Source organism: Mobula birostris, chromosome 9 (genome assembly GCF_030028105.1).
Source record: "Mobula birostris isolate sMobBir1 chromosome 9, sMobBir1.hap1, whole genome shotgun sequence".
In the NCBI taxonomy this organism is placed as follows: Eukaryota; Metazoa; Chordata; class Chondrichthyes; order Myliobatiformes; family Myliobatidae; genus Mobula; species Mobula birostris.
In genome coordinates this window covers 19,528,592-19,546,685 of record NC_092378.1, presented here as the reverse complement: position 1 = coordinate 19,546,685, position 18,094 = coordinate 19,528,592, and the positions used below count along the sequence as shown (strand labels likewise).

The 18,094-nt window shown below is 38.7% G+C and overlaps 1 protein-coding gene across 4 annotated transcripts in view; it reads right to left on the bottom strand.

The window, feature by feature from the left end:
- The window catches only part of cttnbp2 (cortactin binding protein 2), a 153,747-nt gene that overhangs the window by 81,946 nt on the left and 53,707 nt on the right, over positions 1-18,094 (bottom strand). For 2 of the 4 annotated variants that reach the window (XM_072267579.1, XM_072267577.1), the window contains exons 3-6: positions 14,000-14,230; positions 13,566-13,673; positions 6,220-7,396; positions 2,745-2,948 (exon numbers count right to left, since the gene is read on the bottom strand). In XM_072267579.1, the coding sequence (XP_072123680.1) occupies positions 2,745-2,948; positions 6,220-7,396; positions 13,566-13,673; positions 14,000-14,230 (1,720 nt within the window). The remainder of the gene's footprint in view (positions 1-2,744; positions 2,949-6,219; positions 7,397-13,565; positions 13,674-13,999; positions 14,231-18,094) is intronic. The other 2 variants (XM_072267580.1, XM_072267578.1) reach the window with 2 other exon arrangements.

Here is an 18,094-nt window from a genome sequence, read left to right as displayed (position 1 = left end):
TTTCGTTGTGAGTACTTGTGCATGTTCAGTGACTGATCCTGGAAATGATCAGCATTTGCTATGATCTGACACGTTTTGGTACTTTCTAGAGCTGTTTCAATTTTCAGGTATCTGCAGGGGTCCGCCAGAGTGCCTCAAAGCTCCTGCAACTATCCAGCTACTCTTTGATGTGGCCATATTACTCAAAATTTCTTTGGAATACAGAATGAACAGGAAGAATGCAGAAAACAGCAAGCTGCAAGAAAGGGAGGCGATCACCTCTCTTAGTTCAAAGCCTCCAAACTGATGGCATATATATCAATTTCTCACAGAAACACAAAAAACCTACAGCACAATACAGACCCATCGGCTCACAATGCTGTGCCAAACACGTACCTACTTTAGAAAATACCTAGGTTACCCACAGCCCTCTAATTTTCTAAGCTCCATGTACCTAACCAGAAGTCTCTTATTTGACCCTATTGTATCCACCTCTACCACCGCTGCCAGCAGTCCATTCCACACACTCACCATTCTCTGCATAAAAAACTTACCCCGACATCTCCTCTGTATCTACTGCCAAGCACCTGAAAACTGTGCTCTCTCATGTTAGCCATTTCAGCCCTGGGAAAAAGCCTCTGACTATCCACACAATCAATGTCTCTCATTATCTTATACACGTCTTTTCCCCTTCTGGTCAAAAAAAAAATTCCCTCCCCCTCCCCTCTTCTTCTATTCCCCACTCTGGCCTCTTTTCACTTCCTACCTGCCTATCACCAGCCTCTGAGTCCCATGCTCCTCCCCTTTCTCCGGTGGCCCACTCTCCTCTCCTATCAGATTCTTTCTTCTCCAGCCCTTTACCTTTCCCACCTGGCTTCACCTATCACTTTTTAGCTATCCTCCTTCCCCTCCCCTCTCCCTTTTTATTCTGATGTCTTCTTCCTTTTTTGTCCTGAAGAAGAGTCTCAGCCCAAAACGTCGACTATGTATTTATTTCCATAGATGCTGCCTGATCTGCTGAGTTCTTCCAGCATTTTGTTGTTGTTGATCTGAAATATCTTGTAGTTTTTAATCCAATGAAGTAAAGGGAGTCATTGAGGCTGCCAACTCAAAAGATGATATAATGGGTTTAATTGTCAGCAATTCTAGGGAAAACCTTCACCTTCATTTGAAATGCATTTGACAACATGAAGCTGTCAGAAGCCCAACAAGGGCTTCTGAGGACAGAGCCAGCAGTTGTTCAATCATGTAGAGAACCTTTCAGGTTAATGCTCAATTATCTGCAAGTATTGATCAGGTTGTCAATTGGCAGTAGTTTGTTAAGCCATCAATGCTAACCCAGAAGGCATCTGCAATGCATAAGCTATTTGCTAATACTGTGGATAAATAACAATCATTACAATAAATGGTACAAAGCAAGAATTCAAGAATCTCATATGAGTTTAATGCATACTATTAAAAGTCACTCCTGTCAGAGTCATATAAAAGTACAGCACAGAAACAGGCCCTTTGGCCCATCTAGTCCATGCTGAGCCATTTAAACCACCTACTCCCATCGACCTGCACCAGGACCATATCTCTCCATACCACTGCCTTCCACGTACCTATCCAAACTTCTCTTAAAAGTTGAAATAGAGTTTCTATGTACTACTTGCACTGGCAGCTTGTTCCATTCTCTCATGATACTCTAAGTGAAGAAGTTTCCCCTTATTTTCCCCCTTAAACTTTTAAACTTTCACCCTTAACCCATGACCTCTAGTTGCAGTCCCACCCAGCCTCAGTGGAAAAATCCTGTTTGCATTGACCAAATCTATGGCCCTTATAATTTGGCATACCTCCATCAAATCTCCTTTCAATCTTGTACATTCTAAGGAATAATGTCCTAACCAATTCCATCCTTCCTTATAAACCAGGTTCTCCATACCCAGGAACATCCGTGTAAATTTTGTCTGTACTCTTCAAATTTTGTTTACATCTTTCCTACAGACAGGTGATCAAAACTGCACATGATACTCTAAATTAGGCCTCCGCAACATCTTTTACAACTTCAACATAACATCCTAATTCCTGTACTCAGTACACTATTTTATGAAGGCCAATGTGTCAAAAGCTTTCTTTATGACCCTATCTACCCGAGTTGCCACTTTCAACAAATTATGGACCTGTATTTCCAGATCCCTTTTTTCTACCACACTCCTCAGTACCCTACCGTTCAGTGTGTATGACCTACCCTGGTTGGTCCTCCCTCGCACTTGTCTGTGTTAAATTCCATCCGGTATTTTTCAGCCCATTTTTCCATCTAGCCCAGATCCCTCTCCAGGCAATTATAGTTTTCCTCGCTGTCCACTATACCCCCAATCTTGTTGTCATCTGCAAATCTGCTGATACATTTAACTACATAATCATCCAGATCGTTGATATAGATGACAAACAACATCAACCTCAGCACTGATCCCTACAGTGCACCACTAGTCACAAGCCTCTAGTCAGAGAGGCAGCCATCTACTAACATCTAGAGTAACTACCATCTACTCTTTAACTTCTCCCACAAAGCCAAGGAACTAAAATTGTAATTTCATAAGAGAACAAGGTATGCTGCCTTTTTGCATCATTAACTATGCCAGTTTTAAATTATTTAACTTGAAGGGGGAAACCTTAAAACTCGAGACAAGCTTTATTAAGTAGTATGGTAATATCAATTAAAATTTCACTAATGAAGTAATGAATAAAGTCAAATTTAAATAACTATAATAAAGTAAATATACCTGTATATCCAGATTTAGCAGCAGAATACAAGGCAGATGAACCTTCCTCATCAAGATGATTAATATCAATTCCATCTTCATTTAGCAGCATTGACAATAAAGTGACATTTCCCTGGGCAGCAGCTTGGTGAAGCAGAGTGGACCTGCCACCCAGGGGGACAGGACCACTAGGCATTAATGAAGGAATTAGGGAGGGAGACCTGCCTGTGAGTTGAAGTGAGAAAATTACAAGAGAAGAAACAGGTGAATAAAATCAGCTTGCATGTACTGACATTCAATACAGAGATGCAAAAGAACAGCACATTACAACAGATTAGCAAAGTCAAAAACAGTTCATACTTATTCTACATTTCCTCATTATTCAAAATTCTTTTTTTTAGCTAGAAGGTTACAATCATAGAAGCATTACAGTAATGTGCAAAAGTCTTAGATATATATAAAGTATATCAAAGACTTTTACACAGTACTGTATATCATGTCTTTCCAGTTACCAAATAACACAATGCTACTGAGCTAATGCAAAGCTAAGGAAGTTCTTCCCCGTGCATTGTTTAGTGGCGTCGGGACAGCAACCTCACCAAGGTGTTAGCTCAACGCTTAACCCAGCACAGACGGAAAGCGTACAAGGAGCCGGCTGGATTCGAACCTGGGAACTCTTGTTTTGAAGTCCAAGTGCAGATACTGCTACACCACCAGTACAGACCACACAAAGTACTCTCATTTATTTTCCCAATTACCTTCCTATTTTAATCAATATACAGTACCGTGCAAAAGTCTTAGGCATCCCAACTATATATAATGTGAATAAGACTCTTGCACAATACTGCATATGTAATGTATAATTTTACTTGTTTAAGCAAAAGCTATTTTGGAATCATCCACAATAAAAAAAATATATTGTTCAAACAAATTTCAGGGAACAGTTAAGAGGATGCCTCACAGCTTTCGGACCCAGAGTCAATTTTCACTTCTAGTGACCTGTGTGGATTTAAGGTGCTCTCCCTGTGACGGCACAGGTTTCCATTGGGTGCTGTAGTTTACACTCATGTCCCGAGTTAATTGCCTACTGTAAATTACCCTGAGTGCAGGTGGATGCTAGGATACAGAATATGCTGTAGCCAAATAGGTGGGACAAAGAGATTGTTGGGACCACAGAATGATTTAATCTAAACATTGTTGAAATATTAGTGAACTTAAAAAGCTAATAAATTAAAACTCAGTATGACTGCTGGGAAAATACTTTGCACACTTCCAAGTTTAACTGTGGTTAGCTCTAATGAACTAAACCGACCTTCTCTAGACTTCCTATGAATTTATAAGTACCATGTGGACATTTCCACATTAAAAGGATTAATAGGCATTAAGGCATTACGTTACTCTACAATTATTTGAATATTTACGAAGACAAGTGACTTTATTTGATTTAGTAAAAAATTTGTTGTGTGTCAATTATTCCATGTTGTATGGAAAGTTTCTACTGTCCTTCCTTGAACAAAAAGCAAACAGATTAAGGTAACAGAAAAATGTTTTTAATTAACCCTCTCACACATTTCTTAAATAGCCATTAAGTTAAAATTATTAATGTAAATAAAGTGAAATATGTGAAAGCAGGCAGAAAGCAACATTACTAGTTCAATATTTTTGAATACCGAGGTTGCTTTCGGAATTAATTTTAGAATTTCAGTAAGGTTTATATAAATAGTATTTATGAACTATAATGACACACAATCCACCTTCTTCACAATAATCCCATTGCATTTTATCTTCAGCACATGAAAGGGAAATGGAAAGCATGTTCAAAAATATGAAATAAAGTCAGAATGCAAAGTGTTAATGCCACAGCTAAAGCACAAGGCTGTTAGAATGCATGAATGACAGTGTTTTAAGTGTTCAACAGCATAATGGGGAATAAAGGCAACACAAATTCACATTCATTAGACTCTTATGATGCAAGGCAACACAAGCTATATTGAATATAAATTTGTCAGTTAATAAGCTGGAAGCTTAAAGCACTGCGTGACATGCACTGATCACAAGGTTCCAGGGATAGAAATACAACTGCTGGCATCAGCATAAGTGAGAGCTGGTTAATTTCAGGCCCAATAAGTCATTGCTTTTCTTTATCCCTAATGCCAATTAAAATTGGATACAATTTAATGATAAGCTGGACACTGATCAAGTATATTGCAACCAAGTGAGTGGAACAGGGAGCAGAAGCTTAAGAAAAACTGAAGTAATAAAATGTTTCAATAATATTCCAAATCTGCACTTGAACTTGAATGAATCTAGAGATACGATTCTCTTGAAGATATTAAATCACCATTTTCCATATTATTTGAATCTCTATCATCTGCAGTAATATTAGTAACTCAACATACTGTAAACATTTGCATTGGAGAGGGGTGTTCTCTGCTGCAAGTGTATCAACATAAAGTTTACTGCTGCAAAGCTATGTTAGTCTCTAAGGTGTCAAGTCTTCATAAAAAATATTGCAGGGTTGCTCAGCAACTAAAAAGTGTCAAATGTGAAGGAATTACGCTATTCTGTTGAGAGTTACACCATTACACCATGATTTTACTAAACACTTCTTCACGAGATGATAATCCGTCTGGAATGCTTAGTCAGCTAATTGCAAAAATGAAATATATGGCTATAACACTCAGGGATGCCGGATTAATAAATAAGTGGTGAGCTGGGGTGAAAGTTGGTGCTTAAAATTCTATGGGAAATCCTAAAACGATTGCAAAACTAATGTCGATTTGGCCAATGTTATATTTTTTAATTGTGTTTCAAAAGAATTGATTCTTGCCTCTTATTAAATCAAGGGTAAATAAAATGAATAAAAATTAAAAAAAAAAGATTTTGCATTTATGCTCAGATCTGTTGTATTGGTATAGTATTTCAATCCCTTTACCTGATGATGTGATCAGTAGATTGTCTGTGCCACAAGGCCTAATGGAAGAGATTCTTTTGGTTGTACTAGCAAGGTCAATGGAGGTGCTAGAGGCGATGGTGGTGATGATGAGGGAGTATTCTGAACATGCTGTTTGGCTCAGCTTGGGGGATAAGGAAGGCCTAGCACCCACCTGAGATGCAGCCACGGCAGGGACAGCACAGCCAGTAGATGTTATATCCACCGCTGGCTTAGGTGGCAATTGTGGCAATGTTGTCTTTGGAAGAATCTCCTCATTAGTTCCCTTATTTCCTGGATGTGGACTGGAAGAGGATGAGGCCATGGTTCTACCTTCCATCCGAGTGTTAAACCCAACAGTTGGGGAACGACTCCCATCCATAAAAACTTTTAATGGTGGATGAGGGGAGGATGGAGTCTGTGACAGTCCCGGCTTTTTTGGAGGAATAGGTGGTGGATTTCCTCGGTCAACTCTTGCTCCTGTGGGAGATTTTAATCCAGTAGGAGAGACATTCAGAGAACTGGTAATTTTACCGACAACCTGTGGGTAAGATGAGCCCTCACCTGTTGCTGAATGTGCCATTCCAGGTTTTAGATTACTAACAGTAAGATTCCGGTTTTCTGTGCCAAATGGAGATGTACTGTTCGTACAAGGTGGTTTAACCACACTCGGAGGACCTGTGAACCTTGAGAGAACCTGGCTGACTGTATTCCGAGCCAGTTGCTTGGCAGGGGAGTTATCCCGATTAGTGGGTGACAAATCCCGCGACACGGGCCCCACCACAGGACTGCCATGCTTTTCCTGATCCCCAGCCTGGGCCTGAAATTTAAATCGAGCAGCTTGAATTCTTGGACTCAGTCCCGATTGCATAGTTGTGCACGAGCTCGGCGAGCTCAAACTCTGCATAGGTGATCCTGGCGAAGCGCACGGTGACGATGACACTGAAGAAGGGGGAGAGGGAACAATGGTACCGCTTGGTGACAGTGATGCACCGCTAACCAAGGGACCAGGGCTGCTGCTCACTGAGGGTCCGTTCTCCAAACTGGAAGGAACAACTTTGGTTTGTGTTGGGTTGTCTTCAGAACTGATTATTGTTAGCAGTTTATCACCAACTGGCTTGACTAAAGGGGTGTTGCTAGACATACTCGACTTTGTGCCTCCTACAGTCAGAGAATTTCCTGCAGATGGCTTAGCAGGTAATGCTAAAGCTGCCTTTTTAGTGTTACTTTCATTGGAAATATCAATAAAAGGTTCTGTTTGGGAAGCAACAGATAACATATTTTGCTTACTTAATCCAACATCAAAGTCTTTACTTAAACTACTGGACAATGAACCAGTTTCATTTTTATTAAGTTCTATCATTTTCTTGAAATTCTCAACTTCCAGTCTCAGATCTTTGGTACGGTTTTCCTCGCGATTAAGTTTGGCACGGAGCTGTTCTCTTTCGATGTCGAACTCTGAGAGTTGTTTTTCCATCTTAGCTTCCATCAGGACACATTTCTTTTTCTCATTCATCAGTTCCTCTTCCAATTCACTGCTCCTTTTTTGCTCATCCTCTAGAGTTTTGGTGATTTCTGCTAAAGCTTGGCTTTCATCAACTACTTTGCCGGCAAGCTGTTTGCACTCCTTCACCAGCATCATTACAAGTTGTTTACTTTTCATGCGTTCTTCTTCAAATTGCGTGGACATTTTTTTATTTTCTGTCTCCAGTTGCTTTAACTGGGATTTCTCGAATTCCACCTGAAAAAAAGGGTTCATATAAATCAATCAGCACTCAAGAAATAGTTTCAGCATTTTATTTATAACAAGGCCAAAAATAAAGAAATATACCCTTGGTTCCGTAGATAACACCAGATTGTAAGCCCCGTTACAGAAACTTGAAAAAATATGGACCAGTAAATTACTGGGGGGGCTGGTCAGATGGAATATGGAAAGATGATCAAGCCCCAGTCTTCTCTTGCTAGGAGCATTTAAAATAGCTACACTACAGTAACCGGATGGTACAGGTGTGCTGATCAATATCGATAGAACAGGTGAACTAGTCATTGTACTGCTTATGGGCAACGCTGAGGATAAATCAGTGACACATTAAGCCAGACTTGAGGAAGCACTTCACTGGCTGTAATGGACTTTGGACTGCCTTAAAGCTATGAAGAGTTCTCAATAAATATCTTTATTAAAAGCCTTAATTTTCACGCATGCCATTCACTGGTTCATATTGATCTGAAATTTTTTTCTGTAAATAATACTTGGTACGGTAGGGATTCTCATATTAACAGACACAAGATTCAACATCAAAACCAACCGGTAGTTTCAGAGAACTGGCGAAAATATCAAAGTTCTGAGTAGATCTTCACCTGAAGAATTTAATTTGCTCAACATTGACAAGCAACTTACATATCAAAAATGTTTTAAAAGGGAAAACCACAACATGCAATCTGAAAAGGATGCATTGGCATTTCTGATAACAAAGTGTGATATACTGCAGGTGCAAAAATATCTGACGTTGCTGCTTATGTTCTGCACCTATGCTAATCAACTTTCTTTTAAAAGCCGAAGGATTTGTTTAAGGAGCTAATACACAGAGATCTAAAACAGCAAGTCTCACATTCACCACCCTTTATATTCAGCTTTTCAATTATATGAAAGAATTACCTCATTTTTGTATGCAAGTACTTAGATGTGTTCCAAGAGTATTTTCAATTTTATTCGTGACACAAAAAAGACAAATTTAATCACATTAGGCAGCCTTGACATTAAGCAAATGCTTTGCAACAGATGACATGATACTTCTTTTCCCCACACTCCTCTGTCCTCTCTCTCATCCCCATTATCATGTTATTTAATGTGGATGCACAGATGAGACTTTCTTCAAAAACTAAGTGATGGTATCCCTGAGCAAACGTTTGAGATGTCATCAGTGAAGAATAGCCAAACACATTGAATGGACCACTGCACACCAGGAAAATAAAGCACATGACTTATTTCAAGAAATAGTTACCAAGGGCAGCAAGACCAGTTTTAAAGTACTGCCAAATCGCTGCTAAATATTTTATTGGAAATTAAATATTAAATTCAATATAGTAACAACATATTTAATTTGACATTTTTTATGGGAATATATTAATGACATTTCATGGCATTCTATTTTGCAAAGTTAGCACTATGACATGTCTTAGAGAGACTGATACTTTTGTAATGATTAATTAATTTCTAGATATAACAACTCAGCAACTCTTCGCTTCTGAGTTGAATGTTAAAGATGCAGACATATCGAAAGTCCAAAACACAAGAGATTCTGCAGATGCTGCAAATCCTCATTAACGCAAACAAAATGATGGAGGAACTCAGCAAGTCAGGCGTCTATGGAAAGGAATAAACGGCTAATGTTTCAGGCCGAGACCCTTCTTCAGTCCTGACATCGACTGTTTCTTCTTTTCCATTGATGCTGCCTGACCTGCTGAGCTTTGTCAACATTTTGTTTGTATTACTCTATATCGAGGGTCAATACGATAATATAAACAGCACTTCATTTAAATATGCTTAGGAAAATATCAACACATATCATAGGTGAATATAAAGCACAGGTTTTAACAGCATTTTTATTCTCTTTTAAATCCTTAAATGTTGTATTCAGCCGAATTACCCAGAAATAATTACCAAATAATAATTTGAAATCTACAATCAAAAGACAAAATATTCCAAACAATGGTGAATTTAATTTATAAGCATTGTTACCAGATTACTGGCAGAGTCCTTGCATAGTCTTAGATAACATATTCAACAAAAGCATTCATCACACATTCTCATAAAATATAATCTGTACTTCCACTTATGTAAAATTAATCTTCACAAAATTAATAATAGATGGATACTAATACCATTGAAACGACTAGGCTTAATGACTTTGTGAACACAACTGAGCAATATCTCAGAAACAGGGATAAAATAAACATTTAATAAAGACCACAGTAATGGGGTCAAGACACTTCTCAGTAAGATCATGGCTAATCGCTGAATCAACCAGTTGTTATTCTCCATTTCGTCCCACATCTCTCAATAGCTCTGATTAATAAAAATCTGCACACCCTGGATCTGGAGTTAAGAAATGACCCATCTGCTGCACTTGAGTAATTTTTCCCTCAACCTTCCCCTACATCAGATGTTTCCTATCATCACGCCTGAAAGGCTTGGACTCTATTTCTGTATGTTACTTGTTCTTAAATTTGTCAGGCAATTTCTATTTATCTTATACATTGCAGCTAAACAGCACAAGAACTTAAATCATCTCAGAGCAATTATTCTGAATTTCCCATCTTTCACAATCTCTCCTCATAATTAAGACCTGGGATTCCAGGAACAATTCTAATTGTCTGCACTGGGTTCACTGTATTGCAAGGCCAATATATCCTTCTTAAAGTGTGCTGTCCAGAACAGATTGTACTATACCAGGCACAGTTTTGCATAGATGTGCATAACTTCCACAGCTGTGTATTTTGGCAATATTGACTAACATTTTAATGATTTATAAAGAAGTAAATTTATAATACAAGACAATGTCAGCCAGCATTGCCAACAACAGCGTGTCCATTCCCAATGAGCCTAATATATTCAGTGCACATATTGGACCCATAGTTACCACTGTAGATATATAACCAGTCTTCCAGAGAATCCGTGAAAAGCATCTGGTGTGGTCAGTGCCCCATGACTGTGTCCTTCGTCTCTGCATAGATCAACGGGCAGGGATATTTGCAGACATTTCTAAGCACAATCTGAGGTTCCCACCTGTTTTAAGAAGACCACTATCACCCGGGTACCTATGAAAAACAAAGCAACAGACCCTAATGACCTCCACTCGATGGGTCTGACATCCACCATCATGAGATGCATCAAGAAACTTCCAGACAACCTCAGTGCACTTTAATTTGCCAACTGCTGAAACAGGTCCATGGCAGATCCTGTTGCATTGGCCCTACATTCATCGGTGGGCAGTAAAGACACCTACGTCGGACAATTTTTTTTATTACAGCTCCACCTTCAATAATTTAATTCCAAACAAACTTCTCTCCAAACCCGTAAACCTGAGTCTCAACATTTCGCTTTGCAATTGGTTCCTTGACTTCCTGACCAACAGCCAACATACTGCATTTAAGAATAGGCAAAAACTCCTCCACAATGACTATCCAACAGTGGTGCCCCACAAGACTGTCCTCAGCCCTCTACTCTACTCCCTATACACTCACTAATGTGTGGTCAGGCTCTGGTCTAAATCCATCTACAAGTTCCCAGATGATACCACCATCGTGGTTTGTATCACAAATAACTGAGTTGGAGCTATGATTATAACAATGAGCTTCCAGCAACAGCAGTATCTCGTGACTATGAGTTGGAGTACAGAAGATGATAGAGAGCCTAGTGACATTGTGTCACGAGAGTAATCTCTCCCTCAATGTCAGCAAAAGAGATAGTCACTGAGGGATTCACATCAATGGCACAGCAAATGATAGCTCCAAGTCACCAGGAGTGAACATCACCAAGAGCCTGTCCGACCAGGACCAGGTTAACGTTGTGGCCAAGAAAACTCATCAGCACCTCTACTTCCTCAAGAAGCTAAAGAAATTTGTTATGTACCTTCGACCTTCACCAATTTTTTTTATATCAATGCACCATAGAAAGCAACCTATTTTGATGTATCATGGCTTGGAACGGCAACAACTCTGCCCATGATTTCTAGAAACACACAGTTGTAAGCACAGCTCAGCATGTTGCAGAATCCAGCTTCCCATCCATGGACTCTGTTTACACTTCTCACATTCTTGGTAAAGCAGCCAGCGTAAGCAAAGATCCCAGCCAGGCTGTATATTCTCTTTTCTCTTCCCTCCCATCGAGCAGAAGATACAACTGCCTGAAGGCATGTAGCACCTGGCTCAAGGATAGCTATCCTGCTGTTACATGACTATTGAATGATTCCTTAGTGTAATAAGATGGATGATTGACCTCACATCTTGTAATGACCTGCACATTATTATCTACCTCAACTGCACTTTCTCTGTAACACATTATTCTGTATTCTGCTATTGCTTTGCACTACCTCATTGCACTTGTATAATGAGTTGATCTGTATGAACAGTATGCAAGACAAGTTTTTCACTGTATTTCAGTACAATATTCAACAAATTTACCAATTTCTTGTTTCCTGATGTTTAACATTCAAAATAATTGGTTCTCGTAAATTACCTCCTATTTGTCTGCAGTCCAATTGCCACATATCTAAACAACTATTCTAAAGATCTAAGTAACTATTTCATGAATCATTATCTCTGTACTTTTATGCTTCTATCCAAGCTTCATCTATGCATATTTTTCCCATCTTTATCACATCAATGATGCAAGCCTTTTATTAAATATGATAAATATGTGCCCTTTTCCTTTTGTTCAAGCAGTTCCCTAACTAGGTCAATACTTTGCCTTCAGCAGCATGAACATCAACTTTAGCTACTAACACTTAAGATAGACTTCATCGAAACCCTAATATTATGTACTGTCCATTCGCAATCCCTTAACCACTCTTTTGGTCACCTCTTCAAGAAAATGCAATGTTAGTAGGCATGTCCTAGATTCCATGCATTTCATCATTATAGATATGAGTAATTTTCCAAAAACAGATGCTAGGCAAATACTGTAATTTTTACAGCATCCTCTTCTTGCCTTCCTTAACAAGAATTGCAAGCACAATTTTGCAATCTAAAGTGAACTTCCAAATTGCAAGCTATCTTACACAGCAACTCGAATGTTCTTATCTATGTATAATAAAGCCCTGGATCTTAACCATTTGCTCCTAGGCCATTGGTTCCTTCATGCAGAAGTTAATTTTATCTGTTTACCATTCCAAGTTCAATATTACTATATTGGAAAGTCTAAATATCCTGTTTTCCTCCAAGAGTAAACACTGATGCAAGTAATTGCACTTTTGACTCCCTATTTGTATATTTTATATAAAATTGTTTTTTTCAGTTATCAGAAGCTAATTTTGCTTCTTTTTTTAGCCAAACATGGTTCTCAAAGTATCAACATTAAATTTGTTGCTTCCTACAAGTTTTCCCCCAAAATGTTTCTAACTTTTTTGCCATCTCTTCTAATTTTCCTCAGAATATCAGAATCTGCGCTAGTCTTGGGACTTCTGCGGGCTTTTCTCTTTCATTTTATAGTGTCCGTGATCTTATTAGCATTTAGTGTCTATTTGACAGTAAGGTTTGAAGGAGAAATGCTATTCAGGACAGAAGGGGACAGGTTATTTTTGCAAAACCATGACATGGGATCTTTTAGTTTCAATATTAGCAATAATAATAGAGGGTCAAATGTTGATATATTAAGAGAATAGTGGATGGTTTAACAAACAAAAACATAACACGGGCAAACAAAAAGGAAAAAGGAACCTGTAGGTCATAACTCAAAAAAAACCATTTTGTATGAAGTGCAAAAAAAGTATTAAAAAATCTGTGAAATCTTTATTATATCTAGGGTTTATATTAATATATTTTCATCATTTTTAAAATGTTTGCAAGTTCTCCAGTTTTACTGGGTAATCCTCAATCAAATCCTGAATGATTGTGAGTTGTTGTAACTCTGTACCTCTTTGATGAATACTGTTCCCATTTGACACATTAAGCACATGGTGCAAAGACATCATGCAAAAATTCAGTTTCACATGTCAAGTGGCTGATCGGGTTATGCTGAGTCTTCAGCTAAGAGCAACTTTATCTGTCATATGCCACTATTGTAAATTATTACTGTGGCACTTAGTATTCTTTCATTCAAATTTCCATAACGCCAATAAAAGCCCTGATTATTCCAACCAGCCAACTCAAAAGTCAGTTGCCATAATTTCAAGCAAGTCTTATTTTCACACCTGCTGTAAAAGATGCTCACGCTCTTTCTCTAGCATGTATGTAACATCATCTCCCTGGGCTGCATCTTGGGCATGTTTATGCCTCTCCTCTTCAAGGTCCAAGATGACCTAACAAATGAAAAGTAATGACAAGCTCTGTGAAACCCTTTTCTTGATTTTATAATTGGGCTCAACTTAACAAACCATGAATTCTTGCCTGCTATCGAACAGAATGGTTTCATTTTGTTCCAGCCACAAACATAGCTCCTACCTATCCTGCTTTCCTGAAGAATTTGAAAATTAATATTTAACCGCTCCGGTCTGTGCAGTGAATGTACCATATTTTCTTTTAAACAATGCACTGGCAATTGAGACATTTCAACAACCGCAATGATTTAATTTGCACTGATAATGGTTGGAGATGAAAAGGCGTTTAGCTAAAGCCTACCACCTACCTTTCGATGTCGGATTTCAGCAGCGGCCAACTGTGCAGACATTCGCTCCTGCATCTTTTTGCAGTGGCTCATGACCATTTCCAATATGGACAGAGGACTGGCGCAGATGGGCTGCTTATCCTTGCCGCCATCTCCACCACCTGCTTCATAGTCTCGCTGCAGAGCCAGGAACGGATCGCCAAGATTGAACCTCCCATAGCGTTCTTGGATAAAGACATCTTTCCGTCGAGACTAAAACGACAAGTCATTAAAAATCTTTAGCAGACTATTGAGAAAATGTTACTATTTATTGAAGGTATTTTTAGACAGTCTCAATGACCTCATTGATTCTAAACTTGTTGTTTTCTTTAATATTCTTTAATCACTAAAGCAGTACAGTACTAATATTTTCTATAATAAGTCTAATTACTTTAAGACCGGAAAGGAATCAGATTTTTAAAACCATGCTGGCAGTTTACACATAACTGTCATTTACTGTCCTGGTGAGTCTGAGATTTGGCAATAATTCACTTTTCAGCTCACTTGGACCCACTCTTAATTGAGATGCAATCTGGCTAATTCACATTAATGATGCTCAACAATGAAATTAAAGGCCTGGTAGGTAGCCTGTCACAGTTCAAAATTCATTTCTTAGCAGTGGGCTTTCAATCATCCCATACCTAATGTTTCTTATGCTTCACTGGAATTCAAGAGCCCATCATTAAAATATAGGCAGTCTTTCCCCTCCAGCTCACTGGCAGATTATATAGTTTTAGTTAAAATGCAAGTTTTCCAAGTGACATTGTACATAATCATAAGACCATAGGTAGGGCAACAAAATTAGGTCATTTGGCCCATTGAGTCTGCTCCACCATTTTATCACAGTTGATCCAATTTTCCTCTCAGCCCTAATCTCCTGCCTCCCCCCCTCCATTTCCCTTCCTGCCCTGACTAATCAATAATCTATCAACCTCTGCCTTAGATTCTTGATTGACAAAAAAAAATGACAATTTTTAATTAACAAAGTAATTTTAGGTCTACGATGGTAAGCTTACTCCTAAAAAACACAAGGCTAATTTCTGGATATTCAGATCAATTAATTTGTTGGTACAGTTTCTTTATTTCACCCTTGGTGTATATGATAAACACCAATAGTTGATAGTTTACTAATTCTAAGTTTAATACATTCTTCCTGCTTTTCTACATAAAATTAAAGACAGATGAACAGGGACCACATTTGAAATAAAAATAATTAACTTGCAATAGATATTTCTGGAATAAAAAGTCTTCCCTCACCCACCCATCTTCACAGATTCTGTCAAATTTTTCTTGTTTTTTGGAAAGGGTTTCTAAGTCAAAACTTATGTTTGTACTTCACAGTTTTACTCAGTAAATAAACACAAATGAGTCAAATTATAAATGTGGGGCTGAATTTATAAACTGGACTAACAGGAGTTAAAATAGACTTAACATTTAAAAAAAGAAATGTTATTAGAACTTGCAATAATCTGAAAATAAGTTATTTGTTTACTAGTGATGGGGAAAATAACCCATAGCAAATTAATTTTGCACAGATTCAATTTCTCCGTAACAACGTTCTCAGATCTTCAACATACACAGCCAATGACACTCAAGCCATGCACGTCAACTTTGAAGACAAAATATTTAAATAAGAAAAAATAATTCTGCTGGTAAAATGTTTGCAAACAACATTGCTTCTTTTCTTGTAAAATGATCATCATTCAAATTAGGGATGAGCTCTGCAGTAATTTTGCACATATGGTATTTTTACAGTTGCCAAGTGAATTCTAGATCTGTAATCTCTCCAACACCATGGCTTTCCTCCTGACTGCATGAAAAAAAAGTCAACCTGTTCAGTCCAGATGACTTAACACTAATTTCAAGAGCTATAAAGACAAGCAGACTTCAACCTCTTGAATCCATTTGAGGGAAATTTTCCAGTATCATTATCTCCACACAATATATAACAGTGAACACCTATATACATTAGGTACATACAGTAATAATTCTTGTTCATTTTTAGTATAAAAATTCCCTAAAATGGTAAGGAGACAACAAATATGATTTCTTTTGAAAATCAAACTTTGAAACAGTTTTTTTTAATAGAGCTCACAGTCGCCATCTGACTGATATAAAGAATTTACTCAATAATTATGCAGATGACCTTATAAAAAAAATCATCTTCCAGCTGCAGTTAAGACACATAAGGATTTAAGCATGAGTGCAGATAAAAATTAACACCAAAATGCTTCACCCAAAAAGAAGGCATGAGGTTGCCCTAGTAGACAAGGTGAAGGAGAATCCAAAGGCGTTCTACAGATATGTTAAGAGCAAAAGGATTGAAAGGGACAATTTTCGTCCTCTGGAAGACCAGAATGGTAATCTAAACGTGGAGCCAAAAGAGATGGGGGAGATCTTAATGGATTTGTTGCATCTGTATTTACTCCAGAGACGGACACAGAGTCTATAGAAGCAAGGCAAAGCAGCAGCCAGGGCATGGACCCAACACAGATTACAGAGGTGGTGTTTGCTATCTTGAGGCAAATTAAGGTGGATAAGTCCCCAGGGACGATCAAGTGTTCCCTTGGATCCTGTGGGAGGCAAGTGCAGAAATTACAGGGGCCAGAGCAGAGATATTTAAATCATCCGAGCAACATATGAGATACTGGAGTATTGGAGGACAGCTGATATTGTTCCGCTGTTTAAGAACGCTCTAAAGTAAACCATGAAATTCTAGGCTGGTGAGTCTAACATCAGTGGTAGGAAAGTTATTGCAAGGTGTTCTAAGAGACCATATATTTAAATACTTGGATAGACATGGACTGATTCAGGATAGCCAGCAAGGCCTTGTGCGCTGTAGGTCATGTCTAACCAATCTTATAGAGAGTTTTTCAAGGAAGTTACTAGGAAAGTGGATGAAGGCAAGGCAGTGGATGTTGTCTACACGGACTTTAGCAAGGCAGCTGACAAGGTCCTGCATGAGAGGCCGATCAAAAAGGTTCAGTTGCTCGGCATTCAAGATGAAGTAATGAACTGGATTAGACATCGACTTTGTGGGAGAAGCCAGGGAGTGGTAGTAGAGGACTGGGGGCCTGTGATAAGAGAAGTATCATAGGGATCAGTGTTGGGTCCATTGGCATTTGTCATCTCTTTCAACAATCTAGATGACAATGTGGTTAACTTGATCAGCAAGTTTGCAGATGAAACAAAATTGGGGGGTGTAGGGGACTGTGAGGAAGGCTATCATGGCTTGCAGAGAGATCTGGATCAGCTGAAACAATGGCAGATGGAATTTAATGCAGACAAGTGCAAAGTGCTGCACTTTGGAAGGACCATCCGGGGTAGGTCTTATACAGTGCACGTCAGGGCACTGAGGAGTGTGGTAGAACAAAGGGATCTGGGAACACAGGTCCATAATTCATTGAAAACGGCATCACAGGTAGATATGGTCGTAAAGAAAGCTTTTGGTGCATTGGCCTTCAGAAATTGAAGTATCGAATACAGGAGATGGTATGTTTTGTTGACGTTGTATAGGCCATTGGTGAGACCTAAATTGGAGTATTATGTGTAGCTTTGGTCACCTACCTACAGGAAAGATGTATGTAGGGCTGAACAAGTACTGAGAAAATTTATAAGGATGTTGCCGGGTCTGGAGGACCTGCGTTTGAAGGATAGATTGAATAGCTTAGGACTTTATTCCTTAGAATGTTGAAGATTCAGAAGAGATTTGATAGAGGTATACAAAATTATGAGGGGTATAATAGGGTAAATGCAAGTAGACCTTTTCCACTGAGGGTGGGTGGGAATACAATGGGAAGTCATGGGTTAAGGGTGAAAGGCGAAAAGTTTAAAGGGAACATGAGGGGAAACTTCCTCACTAAGAGGGAAGTAAGAGGGTTGTAAGAGGGTGGAACAAGCTGCCTGCACACATGGAGCGGGTGAGCCTGATATCAACATCTAAATGAAGTTTGGGTAGAGTGTGGATGGTAGGGGTACGGAGGGCTCCGGTCCTGGTGCAAGTCAATGGGAGTAGGCAATTTAAATGGTTTTGGCATGGACTAGATGGGCCAAAGGGCCCATACCTGTGCTGTACAT